Below are 15,730 nucleotides of genomic sequence, written 5' to 3'. Positions count from 1 at the left end.
AAAGCACATTACATCAGTAGCTTCTCATGTATTTAATGCACTTGAATTTTTGCAAAGAAACTAGATTTAGATATTTTGCATTTTTGTACTGCTGCATATTGGAATATATCTGCAGCCATAGAGAATATATAACACAGAAAATAACAGTCTAAAATTTAAGAAAAAAAATAATCCTCAAACCAGCAATGTTAATTTTAAATTAATAAAAAGAAAAACTTGCCAGCAGAAAATGAGGATTTTCCTTAGAAAGTAAAATTTGAGCTCCGACTTGACAACTGCCAACAGAAGACTGCACTCGTATAAGCTGCTGCATGCGCAGTTACACTAACAAAACGCTGGCCTTTATTACACTGTCCCAAAGCTTTCACTCCCAACCAATGTGTCAGGCTAGGATAAGCTCAAGCGTGGCATCGATTTGCTCTAATCAACATTCAGAGATGCATCACACTACCTCTGTCAGGTATGTCTTTGCTCACTTCCCTTACAAACAGGTGGCAATCAAGGTGACATAGGAAGTCTCAGAACCTCTTTTGCAGGAGACAGACTCAACAGACATTTCTGTATCTAAGTCACAAGACCCGTGAAAAGAACAGAGCTTACTTTCTTCCCTAGCTTGTGCCAGACAGTGCCAGCTACAGGAATTAACAGAATCCCATTGAGAAATGTTTCAGCAGCATGGAACCAGTCTGTGCTAACAGTCAGGAGGAAGCTCAGCAGGCTGGAAACATACCAACGACTGACAGGTCGCTGTCACTTGGACCCAGCTGCCAGGCCTTATCTCAACAGGAAAAGCTACAAATACATGTTTCCCAGTGGTGTTACAAGTTAAACCACTGACAGATACCAGGCAGGGGGACAAGAGAAATGGCTCCTGTCTTATCTCTGCCACTCTAAGTTCCTGAATTAGAAACAGAGAATAAACACAGAACTGGAAAAAAAAAAAAAAAAAAAAAAGAGGAGAGAAAATTAAGCAATTCTCTAAAGAATTCAGGTGGCTTTCTGGAGCAGAGGAGCAGTCACAAGTAGAGGAGGGGTCCTTGGACCGAATTCTACATACTTGCCTGGACCTCACAGGCCTGATGTTCTGCTTTGTGCCATTGTACTCAGCCGGATTATTTCTATACTTGGTATTTAGATATGCCAATTGCTTGTCTGGGCTGGGTGGTGTCTGTCGCCTTATTGCATACAACAGATCGGGTTGGCCTGAGAGATGCCCAGCAAATCCCTAGCTTACTGCAGCTCTTCATTTTCTGTTGACAAGAAACATGCCAGGTTTTGGGTCCCTGCTCACCACCCACACAAGCTTTTGTGGTTTTGGCTTCAATCATTACCCATATAAAGGGACCTAGAATGCCCTGAGCACTAATGGGGATGGATCCTCTCAGTTTCAAAAAGCAGAGAGGGATTCAGAAGAGCACAGACTAAGGTGAGATTGCTTCAAACACAGCAACTTCTGTAGGTGTTGTGAAAGCCTGAGTGAGCCTAGAAGGAACAGCAAGGGAATACAGTTACTCCAGTCCTGATGATACAAGTGTTGAAATAGTTTCTTTCCCCGAGGAACCTAAAAGAGATGGCAAGGCCAGCCTCCCCATCAGAAGTGGTTGAACTGAAAACTTAATGGAATAGCTTCTATTCTGTAACATCATCCCTCTGGTTTCAAAGTGATTTGCTTGGCTTGTGAAAAACAACTTCCCTTTTACACACACAGAGTCTCACACACCAGTCTCCTCCTTCTCCCCTCCCGTCTCGCTCTAGCACCATCCCTCTGGTCTTCTTCAGTTAGGAAAGCAACGGGGAGTCAGTTTTATTGCAGCTAATAGCAGTGCAAGGCTCTGTAATGAGCGTATCCACCTAAACTGTCACGATGAAGTTTGGACCAGAGGGCAGTCTTGTTCATAGTCTCATTTTAGGTATGGCAATCTCCTAATGGAGCTTACAATACAGATCTAGTCAGGATCCAGGAAACAAAGCCCTCTTCTGTACACCACAACCTGCAGCCTTCCCCAGTCAGGCGAAGTAGTGGGCATTTACAAGCACTGGAACAGGTCCACGAGTGGCTAAAGCCATGGAGAGGAAGAAATGTCTGAGCAACAGCTGAACTAGGTCTTTCTGACTAGCCTCAAAGCCTTTGATTACATTAGCCACACCTTTGCAGGAAAATCAGCTGTTAATCATTTACTGCAGTACAAACAGGCAACTTCCATACTAACTCTACAACTCTCCAGGTACAGTGAGGGGGTCTCTTGTCACAGGCCAAGGTCTCAGTGGGCACAGAGGCGGCACCAGAAGAAACGCCTACTACAAACACAACAGCTTCAGGTATTTATAAAATTGCATATAGCTCTCCTGTTTCAGAAGATTAACTGTGGTTAGCAAAAGAGACAGGAACTTTCTAGGGTGTACAGTCACGCAAGGTTTCTGCCTTTGGGTCTACAGAACTAGTATCTAGGCTGCCTCCTTTTTAAAGGCAACGGAAGCTATCCAGAACAGCTTTCATGTCCTGTATGCCTCCTGGGTAGACACTGGGCATGGTGATCTCCCATAATTGCAGAAAACAAAGCATGAACTGAATATATTTGGCTGCTGAGAAAGAAACAAAAAATTTAGCAAACTCAAGTGTGAGTTTGTGTTCCTAGTCAAGTGTGACTTGCTGGAGATGAAACACGCTTTATACAACTAATCCCATTCCTTACAATATTAAGGATACAGACATAAGCGGCAGCAAGTCAAACAAATTTTCAAAAATAATGAAGACAACTTCCTGCATTACATCTGCACAGTCGTATTTGAGAGAGAGCGTGAGAAATAATCCATCCTTTCCCTTGAGAAGCAAGGAAGCTTTAGTAAAGCCACAAGATGCTCGCAAAGAGATACTGAATGTTCTTTAGAAAGCTGATAGCCAAGTCATTATGCAAAGTATCAGTAAAAGAGCAAGTGTGTAGAACCCACTGAGATGCCAGTTTAAATAACTGCTGGACCTAAGTACTTCATGGGAGGAAAACTTACGCTTCTATTGCAGAGTAACAGAAAGTGTTACTAAAGCAAACTCTGTTAACTGCAGACCTTTTTTACAGAACTAGACTATTCTAAGCCCTATGGGAGCAACAGGTTGTACATGGAGATCTTTGCTTATTGTTGATGGGGTTTTTTGTTTGTTTTAAAGGAAGCGTTTGTTTAATCTCCAGTGTGTGTCAGAGTTTAAGTGCCCAGTTCCTTTTTGGGGATCTTTCCAATGATATCGAGCAAGTTCTCTCACTGAATACTTGCCTTTCATGTATAGGCTGTAGAGTTAACAGAGATGAAGGGTTCATACTGAACATGCTGGGAGAGACACTATATTATATTATTAAAAATACTGATAAACTATGGTGAAAATAAATCTCAACTGCCAAAATCTTGTAAAGCCAGAAGCTTTCCGCTTTACATCTCTCTAGATCTGATTGTGAAACTGGCCTCAGCTATCTTTCTTCTGGTTTATGCTCCCATTTTTGTGAAGGGTGATGCTCTCTTTTGGAAGAGGGATGCCTGCAGGCACAGACAGCATGCATGCCTATACTGGTTTTGGGATTGTGGCTCAGACCATAGAGAGGATCCACCAACATCTGATATTGTTCTTGTCTACCTCCAGCATATTGGAAGCCAGCATGTCATCAGTGCAAGAGGCATCCTCAGTTCTGGAAGACCTAAAGAGACTAATTACAACAAGTGACTGGGCTCTTGGAGGGCTAGTGGTGATTGGCATCTTCTGTCTTGTTTTTGTTGCTCTCCTTTTATTTGCTGCCATCTTTGGGTGCTGCACATCTCCAAGGCACAGATAGAGTGGTGCATGAACAACGAAGCTGAGACGCAGTACCTGGAGCCCTACAGCAAGAATCAGCCCAGCCACAACCTGATTGTGTTGTTCATAGAAAGCTTCTCATCTTCTCTCGCTGGGTGTGGTTATTTCTTCCCATGCAACTTTCCTGCGTCAAGAGCAATGCACCAACTGCACCGCAATGCAATGCAGCAAGTTGTTCTGCAAGTCCACAGCAAACTCAATACATAAGGCTATCTGAATTCAGGAACTGCATCACTAGCCAAATACCAAAGTCAACTCATCTCTGCCTGGTTTTCATCTTTCAAGCAAAACCACTGGTTAGAGGTGGCAAATGGTCAACCACCACCTAAAACTGATCAAGATGTCTTCTGCTGCTGCAGTTACATGTTTTGGGTTGTTTTTTTTTTTCCATCTTGCAAATGGGCAACAGGAAATTCTTGATCAGCAAAAATCTTTGTCTAAACCCACTCTCTAAAAGCAGCTTATACCATACTCAGACAGTAGCATAAATATACTATGCAAAAACTTGGTTGCCAAGTCTGTCTTTATTAAGAACCTTGTTCTTATTTAGAACCTTGCAGGGTCAGATTTTCAGGTTTATTTTCACTGTTGGGATAGTGACTCTGGGATGCAGCTGAGATGTTATACACTAGGAAGAACATACCAAGCTGGGGGAGGGAAGAAAAACTATGGGAGACGTGACTTCTAATTAGGTCAGTGATATTCCCTTACAGAAATCTCTCTTTTATGTACACAGTGAAATCCTATTTCCATTACTGTTCATCTGAGCAAAGGAGAAGGTTTTCTCTCTGTCCTCGCTCAGTCATTGCCTCATTGCTACAGTGCAACGCTAGAGAAGGCCCTCACTTCAGGTAGCAGTCAGGCTTTTTACAGCATGCATGAAGTGGGAGATGCTGCAAGATAGTTACATAGAGGTTAACTCATACCCTCACTGAGACACCACCTGTGGCTGCTTCTGGCTTGTGCAAGCTTAGTTCAGCGATCCCAGTCCAGTTCTTATGGCACTAGTGTCCATTCCAAGAAATAACTGTCATGACTAAGTATACTGATAACCAGCTTAGGAATCAAGGATAAATAGATATCAAGACAAGGATTCCTGAGGTTAGCATCTAACCAGGTAGATACAGCTGCCTCTCATTATACAAAACCCAGACACAAACAGCCATCTGGCCACTCTTGCTGTGAGCTGGTCAGAAGGAGCAGAGCTGCTTAGCCAAGTGGATCAAATTCCTATAGCAAGAGGCCTCCTAGTAGCTACTTCCCAGAATCACCTTGACTTTGGGCAAAGAAATGCTCCTTCAAGTGCCCCAGGACTCAGTGCTGTGCCATACTTCAGTACAAGCAAGACTTTCCCAGAGCAACCCCATAAAACCAGGATTTGTTTACTAAATGTGGTCACAAGGAGAGAACATGCTCACCAAGGCATCAGAAAAGAAGCATGTGTTACATTCACACTGAAAAAGTTGCCTTAGATGCAGGTGTGAAGAATGAAACATAATGCAGACTTGAAAGGAAGAAACATGTTGACCATCAGTTAGTGAACGCATACTGCTCTCTTACTGGCAAAATTATAGCTTTGATGTCTTATCCAGCATAGAATAGCAGTTAGTACAATTACATCTTACAAGTCATGAACTAAACCTGAACAATGCATGTTGCTGTTGCTATTCTGCATTTAGACTGAGCATGTCCATAATTTGAGCCTGTTTCTGAAACATTCTAAGCACCATCAGCTCCTCCTAAGGTCCATGACAATCATGGATACCTAGTACTTTGCAGAGTGGAGCCCCTGAGATTTAGGGAAACATTAAATCTAAGTGCTTCCATCCCATGCTGATTAGGCTGGCCGTTTGTCTCCTTAGAAGAGAGATGATGTAGTGAAGGTGGAAAGAATCATGAAAAAGCAAATGCTACTAAGTCAACCCATCATCAAAGACAGAACGCAGTAAAATTCATAGCTAGAGGAGTTACGCTTTAACATCACATGTCACTCGGCAGGCTCCAAGACCAACAAACATCTCACTTAACTCAGAGGTGGGAGTGAGAGAGAGATGTCGCAGGGACACCTTCCTCAGTCCAGACAACAAAACATCAGACAATTCATTCAGTATTTTCTTTTTCCTGGACATGCAAGAACTCAGCCATAACAGTGCCTCAGAAGGGGTAGTGTATGCTTTCCCCGACATTAAACAGTGTTTGAAAGAAGTGCACTCACCCCAGCTCTTCGCAGAAGTTCACAATGGCATCAAAAGCTGTCATCACAGCTTTGTCAGTTTCTTTTAAGGTGCCTTTTTTTTCCTGAAAGTAGATGGGGACAATAACTATAGTTTTCAATTTAAATATAAACAGATAAAGTAATTCTTGCAATGGCCAAATCCAACCCGTCTGATCAATATGGCAAACAGCTACACACACCACCCTGTCTCTGCTCCACACTTCTGCTCACCCACGCCTCTCTATTTTAGAGTTGGAGCTGGGTCTAGCAGCCCTTTCCCTTCCTGCTTCACTCCCTTCTGCTGTCCCTTGAAACGGGTCCACAGACAGCTCTAGACCCAAAAAACCTCATTTCATCTTTGCATACTCAGAGGTCACCGCAGGCAAGAGGCAAACGAGATCAGAGCAAAGGCAGCATATCTAGGCAGGTGGATACTATTCTGTAGATCTTACTTGGATGTTAGAGAGCTCCTTCTTAATCAGGAAGCTGACTTGATCCCGGTCATTCCTTGAGTAATAGAGGCGGCAGCAGGATGGCTTCCCATCTCTACCAGCTCTGCCAGATTCTTGGTAATATCCAGCCATTGACTTAGCAATATTCCAATGGGCAACGAATCTGCATGTGATAAGACAACAGGAAACATAAGGCTGCAGGTTTCTTAGATCACTGCGTAGATGATTGTGTCATTTGTGGACATCAACAATAAAAAATAGGGCAGCAAAAGCATAAAAGACAAAGGATTTAGCAGAGCAAGGGACTTTTCACAGAGAAATTTAAGTCCTCTTAACACATGAGACGCAAGGAAAGCAGCAGAGCTATAAGAAAACAAATGCACCTGAATATCCCAAATAGCTGAATGGGCACACGAGTATCCCAAATGTGCATACAATTGCACAGCTATGAAAAGTGAGAATAAGGGCATTGACTTAAGGAGTTTGGGAGATTTTACCATAAAATACAGCCCTAATAAAAAAGTCCTATTTATTTTGTGGAACACAATTTGAACATTACAGAACAGAATTTGAAATATTCAATTTTAAAAAGACACTTTTTTTGCCAACAAAGTCTGCATCAGAAATTCTGTGTCACCAAGCTCACTTGTAGATGAGGGCATCCTTCCCAGACAGCAAATGTGACTATGAATCATTACTAAACTGTATGTAATCTCTGAAGGAAGGTTTTCAACACACCACTGCAAGACTGCTTTAAGCCTGCTTGTACCTGAATATTCAGCAATTCAGCTTATCCCTGTGTTGGGAGGATTTTACAGTACAGTAACGCTGACAATGTTTTAAATACCAGTCTGCCTCAAAACCAGCATGTCCCAGAGGCAGGTATGATGCATATGGGTGTGGCAAAATATTAAATGACCAAAGCAAGCAAACATATTTCTTCAAACACAAACACTACAGGAACAGGCCAAGCAAGAAGCATCAGAGACCTACACATTTATTCCCCATCAGGAAACTTAGTGAAGAAATTGATAAATAATCTCAAGCAAAACTGAACTGGCAGGAAAGAGAGAGGCGCAGATTCCATTAGAAAAAGAGACAACACCTCTGTTTTCCCTTTTGTCCAGAAGAGTCACCTCTAGAAGTTGTTAGACCTGATCTTACTTGATAACATACACATGAATACTCAGAACTCTGCCAGCATAGAGCCAAGGTTAAGTAGCAGTGCCTTGTTGCCTGAGCTTCAGTACAATGTCCTTTAAACTATTAAAAAAATCCTGTAAAGAGTCGTTTTAACTTCATTCCTTGGAAACTAACCAGAATTCACGCATGTTTCAACTACACTTCACTGTCGATCAGACCTATGCATTCCAGTTACTCGCCTTTTTTTTAGTGACCACTGTACTGACCAGGGCAGCGTGGTTTCAATGAGTCATTGATTCCTCCTGCCACCCTAGGAGACTTCTCATTTCTCTGTTGGGTAACGTGCATCAAGCAGTGAAATACTCTGCCATTGCTATGGGATACAGATATCTGTCAGCACAGTGACACAGACAGAAGGACAGCACAGTTGTGAACTGACGTGATTGTCTCAATGATGTGCTGCCGCTCTCCCGCGGCGTTCAGAGCAATTGCTTTATGTGGATTTGAGAGTAAAGATCAGGTCTGTGTAGGGTGTTGTGTGAGCTGCACCCGAGTTATCCCTCTACTAAGTGATCACAGCTCACAATACTAACTCAGCACGGCTATATTGTGGTGCAGGAATTCTAGCAACACAGAGCAAGTATGGTGACAGTTAAAAGTCACAGAGAAACAGCAATTGAAAACATGTGCAAAGTTTCTGTCCGTGGACTAGAACTGTATTTTTTATATGGCTATTGCCATTTGTGAACTGCTATTTTTTTCCCCATTGCATTGCAAAAGGAGACCTCTCAAAAAAGCTGGCTCTGACTATTTTAGTAGAGGGTGTATGAATTATTTTAGGTGCAGATTTTCTTCCCGCTGCTTTTTTAACAGCAACTATTGGACTGAGAGAAATGAAAGGGACAGCTGTGATTGCATCAAGATGGCTCATTTTGAAATCCTGGAGGGTGTGGCAAAAAACAAGCGTTCCTCCAATTTTCTTGGTTTTGAAGATCAATGGCAAAGAGGAGCTCTGGTGCCTTGCTTTTAATTTCTTTACAAAATCCTTCCAGGTTTGGTTTTGCTGCTTCTAAGATAAAGAACCTCCAGCTCTTTTTGGGGGTTTTTAGCAAGTATTCATCAGGCATTTGTGTCAGATGTATCAGGTAACAGAAAGACTGAGGCTTTCCCTTCTCACTGCTCAGGTTTCAGTCTCTGGTGGTGCACAACATTCAGCCTCACACACCTGACATTTGCTTTGTCTACTCCCATTCCAAAACTGATGGTTGCAACAATAACAGGAATCTTCTCCTCCATCCATTCATTCTGGACTGAAGTCCTGTCAGCTGCCTTGAGTCCTGGGAAGGGAAAAAGAAGGAAGGAAACAACAAAAAAAAAGAAAAAAGAAAAGAAACAAGAGGATTTTCTTCCTCCTCCATTCCCCCATGGCAAGCCAACCCCCTCACTAAAACTGACTGATGTACACACTCCTCTCTGCCCGTGTTTGAACTGGCCTGCGATCAAGCTGAAGTCAGCAGCAGCTGTTTCTATTCCAAAGAGAAAAATTCAGATCCCTCCGGGGATAAAAGCAGTTGTTATATTTAGGCCATGCAAGATCCAACAAAACCAACAGTTCTGGAGTGAAGGGTTCTGCCATTCTGTTGGAGGCCCTGCACTTACCTCACAGACCTGACATGTGATGCAGGCCATGCTTAGAAACCTATTTTCTAGGTAGCCCCAACCCAGGCCTTAAAGGTGGTACAGCTCAGTTCTACCAGCTACTGAGAGATGCAGATGCAGATGCAGCTTCCAATACCTGCGTGATACGCCTTGGCTTTCACTCCTCGGTAGCTCAATTCAATAGCCAGCTGGTCACACACATCCCTCATCCTGCAGTACACGATGCCACAACCAGAGTACACCTGGGCAAACAGGAGAGAAAGTCTGTGACACTATCTGAAGCCAATCAACAAAGCTGCAGTCGTTAGTATGGCAGAGACAGGAGGGATGCCTAAAGCTCATCTCTTCTACAACTGAAAGATACTGTTGCAGCACAAAGGTAAATCAGACATAAAAAGAGTTTCCTTACAGGGCCTAACATCGACAAAATATGCTCTCCCAATCCTCTCCCAGTGGGCACAAGGCAAGAAACAGTCTCCCTCCGCCTTACAAATAAACTCAGGTGCAGAGGCTACAACTGAGTTGCTGAGAGTTATTTTGGGAATTAGTGCTAGAGCAGGAAATCCAGTTCAGCACTTCGAATGCTTCTGTTCACCCTTGCCACACTAGAGGAGCAGAACACCATCAAAAATACAAAGAGCACCTGGGACATGACAAACCAAGATGGAAACGCTAGTCGCATATTCATAATCCATTTTCTTTTAGACCAACCCCATTCTGAGGATATCCCTGAAAGGAACGCAGCCTTCACATTCTACTTATTTTAGAGGAACTAAAAAATACATGTGAGCACTTTTAAAGGAACTAAAAAAATATTTGTGAGGACTTTCCGTCCAGGGACCTTCCCTGCCACAGGCCTGTTGGGGCCATACCAACCACTGGAAGGTCAGTGGCCATTCAGGTAGATTTTGTTCAGTTTAGCCTTCTTCCCCAAAGGTAAAACCTACCCCAGTGGTGTTCTTCACTTCAAGCGCCTTCAGACAGAAATCCTTCAAGTTGGCATATGGATCAGTCAAGAGCTCTTTGAACTGCACATCATAGAACAAGTTAGATCTGAAGCAAGGAGTCTTAAATGTGGAAAGTGGCTGCTTTAGCTTAAGCGCTGCCACAATGTCCTCCTGGACCTGCTTGGTGGCAGTGGCAGTCAAGGCAACACATGGTGTATTGGGTATGCGAGTGCGCAAGGTGCCCAGCCGTAGGTAGTCAGGTCGGAAATCGTGTCCCCACTGAGAGACGCAGTGCGCTTCATCGATTATCAGGTAGGACAAGAGGTTTCGGGACACCAGAGAATTCAGCGTAGGTTGGAAGGAAGAGGCAGCTGCCATCTCTGGGGTGATGTACAGGAGCTTTACTTGGGGCTTCTCACTTGCTAAGTCAGCCAGGATGGTCTTCTTTTCCTGGGCAGAAAGCTTGGAGTTCAGAGAGCAGGCTTTGATCTTCAGAGCCAGCAAGTGATCCACTTGGTCCTACAGCAAATATAAAATTAAAATTAAATTAAAAGCAAATGGATATAAAGATTCATCATCACCAAGAAAGACTACTAGGGAGATCCAGGTGAGGCCCCAGCTTCCACCTCCAGGATTGAGTCTCAGGACAACATACACCTACACTCCGGGTATTTATAACTTCAACTCTAGGTACCTTTATCTTCAACTGTGAGCATATCTGTCCAGGTGTAACATCCAACTGCATTTTTGTGCATCCGTTCACTTTAAGACAGTCTTTTTGCTGCTAGGGAACACCAGCAGGATCCATGCAAAATAACTCATCATAGCCACAGTGAGCTGAAACAAGCCACCAACGCGTCTCAGGATTTACACTATCAAGTTGTCACAGACAGAAAATGAATACCACCACCCTTCAATAACAGAGGAGTTTCATTCCAAAATAGCTGAAGGATGTTTTAAACACAGCTGAGATAGGACAAAATACAAGAATCATGCAAATCACCACTGCAACAGAACAAAGTCTGGATGAGAATCATGCCATGAAAACTGAGGAAAAAAAACCCCATGGCATCACAGCCAGATACATCCAGATGAACCCTGCGCAAAAAAAACCACTTCCCTATCCTTACACTGGGCTGCTCACTTGCACTTGACTAGCACATAACATTTCAGAAGATATCAATAGTCCTGAAAAATGGATCTTATATTTCACTCCATAACCGTTTTCAGTGACTGATTTAATATCCACTGTTCTCCATTCATAAAGTCAGCTCTCAGCCTTCCCTGTAATAAACCACCCAGACTAAGCTCTTGAAGTTTGGCTACACTGAAATACATCACGATCATTTCAGGCACAGCCACCCCATCTCAGGGCTTGATGAGAACACCTCAGAAGGTTCACTCCAGCTCTCTTCCCTAAGACTTATTGAGCCCATGTCAACCTGTTTGTCGCTCTGACACATTCTGCTTCATCTGCAAATTTTACCGATGGTATTCTTTTTTAACCTTCATTTCACTGATAAAATATTGCCTCTGCTGGAGCTTAATCAGAAATCCTCGCACGTGAAACCAATTCACTATTTATGGCACCTTTCTGAGATATATCACCAAGCCTGCTCTTAATTCTAAACGTGTATTTCATTGAGACTGTAAAGGAGTTTTTTAAAAAAAATCCACAAAAACCGAAACTCAAAACAGCAGCCTACACCACCAGATATTGTGCAATGCTAATCAGATACTTTACAGAAGCCTAAGCAATGCTACAGCTGCTCGTACAGGGAAGTGTTTCTCCCAACAGGTGTTGAAACAGTAGAAAAGGCAAAATACAGAACAAAAAGGTGTCACGGATGAAAGTGCTCAAGGAGCAGCTCTGCTAAACCAGCTTCTTCCTGTGACAGAAAGACTGACCGCAACAAAAAGACATTTTGATGCAGAACAAATTATGCCTTCAACGGCAACTAGGCAACTTCATCATTCCTGGAGTTACTACTCTATAAGTAAAATAGCAGTTTTCTTTGGGGCAAAGATCCAGTTTGGTCCATTTGAGGTACTCTGCTGCTTCTGTATAGCACACCGGAGGTAAAAGACAACTGGAGAAAATGGAGAAAGGCTCAGTTACAAAAACCACTTGGTTATTATTAAAGAAAAACCTCCTTTTAGAAAACTGCATAGTATTATACCAGAGTTACTCTGCTCTGCAGCTAAGTTGCAGTCTCTTCACCTATCATCAGGTTAAGAAAAACACACCAAGACATCAAGATGAGAACAGCAGAGATCCGTGGACAGAAAGACAAGAAGCAGTTGTGCCTTCAGCGTCTCCCAACCCACTTCACTGACTGCTTTTCCACAGCTAACAGGAGACCGTTACCTGAATCAGTGCAATCAGAGGTGAAATGACAATGGTGATGCCCACTGCCAGAACTGCAGGAAGCTGGTAGCACAAGGATTTCCCTGCTCCTGTGGGCATGCATACAAAGACATCCTTCTCGCCTGCAAAGACAACAGAAGAAAGCTCAAGGCTACTGAGTGGTGGAGAGTTCCCAGGGCCCTGTCTGGAGCGGTGGGCACAATGGCTTGTAATCTGTGACAAACAGCGTATGTGTGCACGTACTGTGTGGCATACCAACAAAAGACACTTCATTTTAGGTTCTAAAAGCACAGCAATACTTTGCGTGCCTGCAATGGTTTCCTTCAAAGAATCTCTGATTGCTTTGTAAACATTTAGAAACAGCCTTACAAAAGTACCAAAAAATACACAGAAACCAAGATAAAGAGATGTTAAACAAGTTATTCATGCTAATTCTCTTGCAGACAAGCTGCTTGCTTTCATCTTACAAACCTCCAGTAACCAAATTACCAGCCCCATGAGAGATCTTTTACCACATCCTCTTAAAGCTTATCCCAAAAAGGTACCACATAAGAAATAAGGGTTGGAAATCTCAACCACATAGATAGTATCACGCAGTCAATAACTTTACTGTGCTAAGCAGTGTCCGCTCCAAGTCAGGGAGATCCCAGTGCACATAACGTTAATAGGCAGAGTCACCCTGCTGACAGAACACCGCTTTTGGACAGTCTGTTGTCAATAGCACGTCTGCACAGCTGCTGGTGATAGCTAAAAATGGTAACTATGTCCTGAGTGCTGAGTTTGACGCTGTTCTGCTTTGCATTGTGAGACCTGCCAGGGGAGCTGGCGGTTGGCACCTTGCGTATGTGATCTGCCTGTCCAACCAACAGCGGTATGATGGTGGATACATTAACACCAGCACAATCGTGTTTCTGATAGCGGCCACATGATTCAGAGAACAGATATAAATTATGCCAGGAAATCAAGTCTTCTACTGGTATCATCTCTGTCTAACATCATCTACAACAAGGACTCTGAAAATGTATAAATGTCAACAGTTTTGATCTCATATGACCATAAACTTCCTGGCAGATGCCTCCAGTGGAGATACCAGCAAGACTGTACTTTGTTTCCTATTTTCTGGTTGATGCAATAGTGGGGTTACAAAACAAATGCAAAGGAGAAGAGTCAGGGCAAAGCCGTGCTCAGAGACCTTGTGCGCAGCACATTCTTACGCTCCTGTGCCACTGGAATGACCTCAGAGCAGAGGAGGCCTAGGAAGGCTTGGAGGGACGGGTGGTCCTGCCCAGTCCAGGTGATGCATCTCCTCAAAACAGGCGTGATACCAACTCCTGAAGTACCACCTCATGGGAAGACGGAAAACCAGACATGTTTCACATCTCTCCGACGCTGAGCCTCACCTCTTGCCACAGTCATGGTGGCACTTTCCTGTAGGGAGGTCTTGAAGGACTCAAACCCGAAGACTTTCCGCAGTGTTCTCCGGACCCTGCCTTCCAGGCCTGGGGGAGCCTCGCCACTCATCTTAGAGAAGCTGTGAACAGGGACAGGAACCGATGCTACAGCCCAACCGCCACCCTCCTGTGGCCCCATCTCATTGCCACCTACACGACCTCCCCCGTGGTTGCCCTGCCAGGGTCCCCCTTTTTTTAGGACACACCCCCCCTCCCCCAAGGATGCTATCCAGGCCCCCTCACCGGAGGGCACCCCAGTATCGTTTATTCTAGGACAGACCCCCACTGAGGCCTCACCCATGGGGCACAGGCCGGGCACAGCTGAGGGGGCCATAGCGGCGAGGGGGCCTCGCTGCCCCCCCCGCACCCCGGGGGATGAGGCGGGGTGTATCTCACCCCCTCCCCAGGCTGTATCCCCCCGCCACCCCACGTCCCATCCCGTCCCACCCGCCACAGCCGTACCCCTCCTCGCCCCGACCCCCCCTCACTCTTGATCAGGGTCCGGCAGGTGCTGTCGCGGCGCCGCGCGATGACGTCAGAAGCAGGTCTTAAAGGACCAGCCCCCACTTCTATAAACAGACGGCGCACCTTTTATCTCTCCTCTCCCTCCCCATAGAAGCCTGGCTCCGCCTCGCTGGTTTTCTCCCCTCGCTGGAGCAGTCCCGGTTTGACGGGAGCCCGCTTAAGGCGAAGGAGGGGGGCGGTGTTGCTATGGCGACTGCGCTGCCAACGTCATCTCCGCGCGCCGGAAGTCCGCCGCGGCGGAGGCGGAAGATGGCGGCGGCGAAGCGGAACGTTCTCTCCTCTTTGGCGGTTTACGCCGAGGATTCGGACCCGGAGTCGGACAGCGAGGCCGGGACGGCGGGAAGCGATGGGGGAGCGGCTACGGGTGAGGGGATCGGGGAAGACGGCGGGGAGGGGAAGGCCAGGCCCCCCGCTCTGGGAGGGGAAGGCCCCGCTCGATGCCGCCTCCCCTTTCCTCATGGTTTTCTTTTCCCCTTCCTCTTCAGGCGAGAAAGGAGGCCTGGTCTCGGTTGGTTACGGGGATGACGACTTCACCCGCGTGGATGGGGATGAGGAAGGGTATGAAGAGGAGGATGATGAGAACAGCAGGCAGTCAGTAAGTACCTCTCTGCTCCAAGAGCTTGTCTTGGTCCCTTTCACGCATTGCAGAGGCTTTTCTCTCTCCAAAGAAAGCCCCTGAGTGGCAGCCCATACTGGAACCCAGAATATCTGACTCCTGGTGTGGATCTCAGCATTTTCCAAATACTTTTATTCACTTTGTTTTCAAGTAGAAAGCATTCACCTTGAAACCTATCGGCAGCTTGGTGCAGCTCCTGTTGCTTGTTACTAACTGTGTTGATGCCATTTCACTCTTAATGAGAAAAAGGCTGGTACAGGTCAACAGCCATGCTAAAGGAAAATTATTCTTTAAGCATAGTTGACGTATATGAAAACCTTGTAAGAGCAACACACTGTTGCATGGTCAGCTGGAGGATTAAAAAGAATAAAGGTCTGTGATGTTTTAAATTATTGTTTTGTGTATAACTCAACACGTTCACTACATGAGGTTACCTTGATATAGTGGCGTCCTGTCTAGACGTGAGTGGCTTTTGCTTGTCGTAGGCGCATGGCACGCGTGTAACATCACCTAAAT

At 44.9% G+C, this 15,730-nt stretch overlaps 2 protein-coding genes across 6 annotated transcripts in view; one reads left to right on the top strand and one right to left on the bottom strand.

Annotated features, from left to right (window-relative positions):
• Nucleotides 1-14,807, bottom strand: part of RECQL5 (RecQ like helicase 5) — a 39,476-nt gene extending 24,669 nt beyond the window's left edge. For 2 of the 4 annotated variants that reach the window (XM_074607161.1, XM_074607163.1), the window contains exons 1-8: nt 14,662-14,807; nt 14,023-14,153; nt 12,623-12,744; nt 10,255-10,773; nt 9,444-9,549; nt 8,874-8,985; nt 6,506-6,668; nt 6,054-6,136 (exon numbers count right to left, since the gene is read on the bottom strand). In XM_074607161.1, the coding sequence (XP_074463262.1) occupies nt 6,054-6,136; nt 6,506-6,668; nt 8,874-8,985; nt 9,444-9,549; nt 10,255-10,773; nt 12,623-12,744; nt 14,023-14,153; nt 14,662-14,687 (1,262 nt within the window). In that variant the 5' untranslated portion in view covers nt 14,688-14,807. Of the gene's footprint in view, nt 1-6,053; nt 6,137-6,505; nt 6,669-8,873; nt 8,986-9,443; nt 9,550-10,254; nt 10,774-12,622; nt 12,745-14,022; nt 14,154-14,535 lie in introns of all 4 variants that reach the window. The other 2 variants (XM_074607164.1, XM_074607165.1) reach the window with 2 other exon arrangements.
• Nucleotides 14,785-15,730, top strand: part of SAP30BP (SAP30 binding protein) — a 30,509-nt gene continuing 29,563 nt past the window's right edge. Inside the window, exons 1-2 of one of the 2 annotated variants that reach the window (XM_074607166.1) lie at nt 14,785-14,962; nt 15,084-15,193. In XM_074607166.1, coding sequence (XP_074463267.1) covers nt 14,785-14,962; nt 15,084-15,193 — 288 coding nt within the window. The remainder of the gene's footprint in view (nt 14,963-15,083; nt 15,194-15,730) is intronic. The other variant, XM_074607167.1, reaches the window with a different exon arrangement.

The sequence above is a fragment of the Larus michahellis genome, chromosome 14 (genome assembly GCF_964199755.1).
Source record: "Larus michahellis chromosome 14, bLarMic1.1, whole genome shotgun sequence".
In the NCBI taxonomy this organism is placed as follows: Eukaryota; Metazoa; Chordata; class Aves; order Charadriiformes; family Laridae; genus Larus; species Larus michahellis.
This window is presented reverse-complemented; position numbering and strand designations above follow the sequence as displayed.